General features: G+C 42.4%; 1 protein-coding gene across 1 annotated transcript in view; it reads right to left on the reverse strand.

Moving 5' to 3' along the window:
• Positions 1-5,672, reverse strand: part of aldh1l1 (aldehyde dehydrogenase 1 family, member L1) — a 38,425-nt gene extending 32,753 nt beyond the window's left edge. Inside the window, exon 1 of the mRNA XM_080302161.1 lies at positions 5,494-5,672. Within this exon, the coding sequence (XP_080158287.1) occupies positions 5,494-5,657 (164 nt within the window). The 5' untranslated portion in view covers positions 5,658-5,672. The remainder of the gene's footprint in view (positions 1-5,493) is intronic.
• Positions 5,673-6,000: the final 328 nt, after the last annotated feature.

The following is a 6,000-nucleotide window of genomic DNA, read 5'->3' on the forward strand; positions in this document are numbered from 1 at the left end:
ACGGCCACAAATGAGCGTGCGGGAAAGCTGAATGGAGAAGTTATTAAACTTTCTCATAAAAGATTAAATAACATCCTACTTTTCTGGACTGATCAGCAGTAATAAGCACCATCCAAGTATCCTGCTTAGCACCACCGCTTCATCCTGCTCAGTTTGTTTTTCCTGTCAAGTCATCTGCTGAATGTGAAAAATGCCTCGGTGTCAGGTCACAGTTCAAGCTGTTTCCTCTCAAGTGTCTCATCCACTTCTTTTTTCTGAATTTTATCTGATTTCCACGACAGATCTCCTTGATATAGTTTCTCATATACATACATTGTGCTACCAAACTAACTTTATTCCTCGATTTCTTATTGAAAGCTATCATTCTCTCGATAGATTTCTCAAGCAAGCTGTCACTCAGCTTTCTCGCCAGCTGACTGTAATTTTAAAGAGTTCCTAAAATGAAAACATAACGTGGCCTGTTGGGCCACATGTTTCCAAAAAAAGGAAGTAATCTAGTAATGTTACAATAGCCAAAAAATGCCGTTTGTCAGCTGAATTTGGTTATGCAGAAAAAAAAAGATTTTCCTTATTCTCAAGCTATATTAAAAAAAGGAATTAGAGCTAAGTGGCCACACAATAGGAATCTGATTGGTCTATTTTTCCTATTTATTCCCATAACACAAAGTAGATTCAAACTACTGTGGTCTCCATTTTGAGGTTATGGGACAGTGTGAGACTGATGGCATGAAGCGGCTCGTGTAAGTGTTCTGGTACTTTTGTGCTTATAGAGTGCACACTAGTAACAGCAGGTAGTAAACACTTAACGTAGATAAAAGTACTTTGGCAGTGGGTGAATGACGCATGTTGTATACAGTGCTTTGAGTTCTCAAGTAAAGTAATCAAGAACCAGACCAGACCATTTATGAAGCCGTGAGGTTAACTGTTTTTACCAGCATTGCTTTCTTGTAGTATTTGCAACACCAGTGTTACATTTTCTCTTAAAGCATGGATCTCCATCACCTTTCCTTCTGATGATCCCCAACATTAATGGTTTTTTTGCACAAAGATGAGTTCTATACATAAATTTCTTTTGTGTTGGGAAAAGGGAGAAAATGCCACAGAAATTCTAGAAACGTACCTAAGCCATTTCATTAATTTATTAATGTATTTAACTGATTTGGTTTTGATTGCTTTGGCCTTAAAGTTTGCTCTATGGATATTTTAAACATAAAAACTCCAAATCAACAGACCTCTTGTGTTCTTTTTCAAACACAAGGGGGCAGCACTCTATCACAGAACAGGTTAGAGAAAACTAACTATAGTAAAGGGTCAAAGGGTTCTGAGATATTTGACTGAGTATATGATTGTGTACTACAGAGTGTTTGGAGCACCAAAGAAATTTTGGGCTGTTATACTTTCTTGGTCACAGAATATCCTGAGAACAAAAACAAAAGTGTGGCAGTGCTACATCAATAATGAAAATAAAAACACAATAAAAGATTAATCAGTCTCTGAGCTGATACTTCATCAGATATTCTATAGAAAGCAACACATCTTGTCAGGTGAGACAGAAAGTGCTTGAGCTGAATATAAAATTAATTCTAATTAATTCTTGTTGCGCCGACTTCTCTTATTTTCTCCAGCCCTGGGTGGAGTTTCTCCATTGGTGCAGTCCTTCCTACTCCTGCTATGCATTTGGTAATCAAGTGGTAGGCATTACAAGCCTGGAGGTTTCATTTCATTTTGGAGCATTTTGTCCCGTGCACCCTGAAGAAGGAGCCCGCCAGTAAATGTGGGGATACTGGTAGATGGGTCAAGTAATGATGTTCCTCACACGCAGCTTCCTGCAACAGTACGCTTCGGCAATGACAGTTTGTCATGCAAGCTTTGATCGACTGAGGAGTAGATCAAAATCTCCTGCGTGACCGGTCGGCTCTCCAATTTCAAATCTCAATTAACACACTCTCCTTGGCGTATCAATAACTGCACGAAATGGTCAACTATACACCAGGAGTATACTTCGGATTGAGGCAATTTATCTTTGGCTTTCTGGAAATCACTTAGTCATTTCTAAGTAATCACTAAGAAATCAGTAAGTACCTGGAGTTTTTTGTCTTTTCTGCTCCTCAGACTATATTTATGGTGGGAGAGCCAGAGGAGTTTGTTTTGCCTGTCTAACTGTTTAAAATCCGCTGTACCTCCAACCAATCCAACCACTTATCCAGCAATATACCCTCAACCTGATTTATTACTGGTGCCACCTGAATAATGCCATTAAGCCACCTTTACAATCTCTGCTGCCCAGAGAGAGAAGCCATGGAAACCTACAAGGATTTACGTACTGCTGGGATAATCCAACCGTCTTGATGCAGGCTTCTTCTTTTTTGTTGAAAAGGACAAGATGTTGTAACGATGTATCGATTACTGAGGATTAAATTAGATCGCTGTAAAGAGCAAATAACCCACCATTACCTGCTTTTGAGGCTTCACATGGAGTTTCCATCTTCAGTAAGCTTGATTTACGAAATGCTTACCATTGTGTATGCATAATAGAAGATTGTGTGACTTGAGTGGAAAACTGCTTTCAGTGTTCCTTTGGGGCACTTTGAGGGGACTGTTATGTCCTTTGGCATAGCTTATGCTCTAGCAGTTTTCCAACCATTAGTAAGTGATGCATTGAGATTTTCTTCACATTTTTGTGTTTGTCTGTTCTCAAAAACATCAGGTTGAGTGGGTTCTGTATGAAATGAGAAAAGTGAGTTTTGCATGCCAACTGTGTCCTTCCTAGAATACACTCTTCAGAGTGAGACAGAGTCCAATCCCTTTTCAGAAGACTGGTTCAAGAACTCAAGCCATGCACACTATATCTAGCAGTACCTCTCAACCTCACCCACTAACTCAGGCTCCTTCCTGTCAGTCTTGGTAGCCAGGAATCAGTCCGCTAGGGCCTCTGCTGCCTGGGACACGATGCACCCGACCCCCATGGTGCCCCCTTTTCGAGGTGTACCCAGCTGGGCCCCATGGACGAAGGGACCAAACTCCTGCTCTCGAGCCCTCCTTAGGCCTGGCTCCAGGGCGGGGCCCCGGTAACCTTATCCCAGGCCAGGCTGAACTGTCCCCTTTATGTTCTACTCATAGGGGCCTTCTGAATCGCTTTTTGTCTGGTCCCTCAACCAGGACCAATTTGTCATGGGAGACCCTACCAGGGAGCAAATGCCCTCAGACAACATAGGCCTGGGATTCCTGGGACACACAAACCTCTCCACCACCACCATTACTTAAAGAGCCATCAGTTGACCAAGCTCTTAGCTAATTATAGGCCAAGGTCCAAATAACTACTCTTGAAAGAGTACCTATAAAACAATTTACTGATCTAGATGTCCGTATAGCAATAAGTCGGACTCATTCCCGGTGGGTGATGGGCTCTGCCAGGGCTGCCCATTTCACTGGTTCTGTTCACAATTTTTATGGACAGAATTTCTGGGTGTAGCCAGGAAGCTGAAGGCTTTCACTTGGGTGGTCTCAGGATCTCATCTCTGCTTTTCGTGGATGATGTGGTTCTGTTGGCTTCATCGGGTGAGGGCCTCCAGCTCGCACTGGAATGGTTTGCTCGTGAGTGTGAAGCGGTGGGAATGAGAATCAGCACCTCCAAATCTGAGGCCGTGGTCCTCAGATTTGTGGTGGAGGTGCAGTGTAGCTGACCTGGAGGTGTAGTGCACACTCCAGGTCAGATTCGAGTTCCTGCCCCAAGTGGAGGAGTTTAAGTATCTCAGGGTCTTGTTCACGAGTGACGGGAAAAGGGGGCGGGAGATCGACAGACGAATTGGTGCTGCGGCTGTAGTGACGCGGACGCTGCACTGGTTCATCATGGTGAAGAGAGAGCTGAGTGTAAAAGCGAAGCTCTCAATTTACTGGTTGATCGACGTCCCTACCCTCACCTATGGTCACGAGCTGTGGGTAGTGAGGATACAAGCAGCAGAAATCAGCTTCCTCTGAAGGGTGGCTGTCCTCTCCCTCAGAGATAGGTTGAGAAGTTCAGCTTTCTCTTCTGTGGAACCATTTTCCAGTTTGGATTCAGGAGACAGATACTCTTCCTGCTTTTAAGATTAGGCTTCAAATTTTTCTTTTTAATAAAGCATATACTTAGGGCTGGATCAGATGACCCTGAATCCTCCCTTAGTTACTCTGCAATAGGTCTATTTAACTTTAACTTTGTGTCTTCCTTTCTTTACCCCCAACTGGTTGGGGCAATTGGTTGTCCCTCCCTGATCCTGGTTCTGCTGGAGGTTTCTTCCTGTTAAAAAGGAGTTTTTCCGTCCCACTGCTGAAAAACTACATGCTCATAGGGGCTCATAGGGGATTGCTGGAATTTTCTCTGTTGTTTTTGTATTATTGTAGGGTCTTTACCTCACAATATAAAGCACGTTGAGGCAACTGTTGTTGTGATTTGGGACTATTTAAATAAAACTGAACTGAATTGAATTGAACTAGTTATGTTATTACTTATTTTAATATGACCCCAGATGTGTTTCTCAGTAACTACATTAGAGGTGTGTAAATATTCAGAGGATATTGGTGAAATATGTCCCTTTTTTTAAACTCAAACAGAGCAATCATCTGATCCGTGTTATTGGTTGTGTTTCTCTTCTGTCTCTTTATAGCTGAGTACATATATTCAGTGTTTACTGTGTATACAGAGTGTCGGGAGTGAGAAAGATGCTCCGTACTCTCCATTGTGGATAGGAGCCGCACATATCAATCATGGGGATTATAATTATAGCCTGTGTGTATGTATGCATGTGTCCTGATTGGCAGCGAGCTCTCTAGTGGGGTCACTGTTGTGTATGCACAGTGTATTTTCAGACCACACTCTGGCTCCACACTTCTTGAGAGTCACTGGCTATAAATACACTCTGTGTCCTCCATTAGCTTTCCTGGAACAAGATGAAACACCTGCTTTCCAGCCCACAAACACACACAAGCTTAATGAAGAATAATAGGAGATACAGCTTTGAGCGGAAATAAACCAACATATATTTTAAAGGTTCTCTTTAATTTACTCTTCAGTTTTAACTAGTTCAACTAGTTTAACTACTGCCTTCATCTTCCTCAGCAGCAGAATGAAGCACTGATAGCTTTGAGAATCACAAATTTAACTGCTAAAGTGCTAAAACTGGTGATAATGGGAAGACACACTAAAGTAAACTTAAATGTGTGTGTGTCCTGTGGCTCTCTGCCTAAAGCCTCATCCATCAGACTGCTGGTATTGTAGTACTGGCACCATCACAAGGTATAAAAATAAAATACAGCCCAGCTAATAAAAACCCCAGGATGCTGCCAGGGTTTCAGACCAGTGACTTGCATAATGCCATTAATCTGGTAAGTCGAAGAAAATGTAGACAGGGTTCACATGAGTGGGTGATAGGTGGAGTTAAAAAAAATTGTATAAAAAAATAAATCTCCCTCTCACCCCTCTGGATGGTGTGTGCATGCATGCGTGTGCAGCCTTACTTGTAGTTCCTGTAGTTTTCAAAAGTAGAATGGGAGGCACGGTCTTCAGCTTTTTGTGGAACCAGCTCCCAGTTTGGATTCAGGGCAGACACTCTCTCTACTTTTGATAAACTTTTGATAAAGCTTATAGTTAGGGCTGGATCAGGTGAATGTGAGCCATCCATAACTGTGCTACAACAATCTATAACTGTGCTACACCGAGCAGTTCTTCACTCAATGACTGCCTGCATAAATAACTGCTGCCAGGTGTTCACAGTGTTGGCACTGACATTTGGCACTGGTGTCGTGTTCTTTTTACCCAGATGTTCTGCCAGTATTATCCAGTTTAAGCTCTGGGCACATTTGTCCTCTTACTTGGAGCTGGGAGTACAGCCTGGAAGGATCTTTAGACAACAGGCCATTTATTTTCTTAGCCTTTGCTTCTCTGGTGTATCTCTTCAGCCTAGAGCCTCACTTGTGGACATATTATTGTGGCTCTTATTCAGGCATCTTATTTAGGACCTGTCT

This window comes from Astatotilapia calliptera, chromosome 5 (assembly GCF_964374335.1).
Source record: "Astatotilapia calliptera chromosome 5, fAstCal68.1, whole genome shotgun sequence".
NCBI classification, from domain to species: domain Eukaryota; kingdom Metazoa; phylum Chordata; class Actinopteri; order Cichliformes; family Cichlidae; genus Astatotilapia; species Astatotilapia calliptera.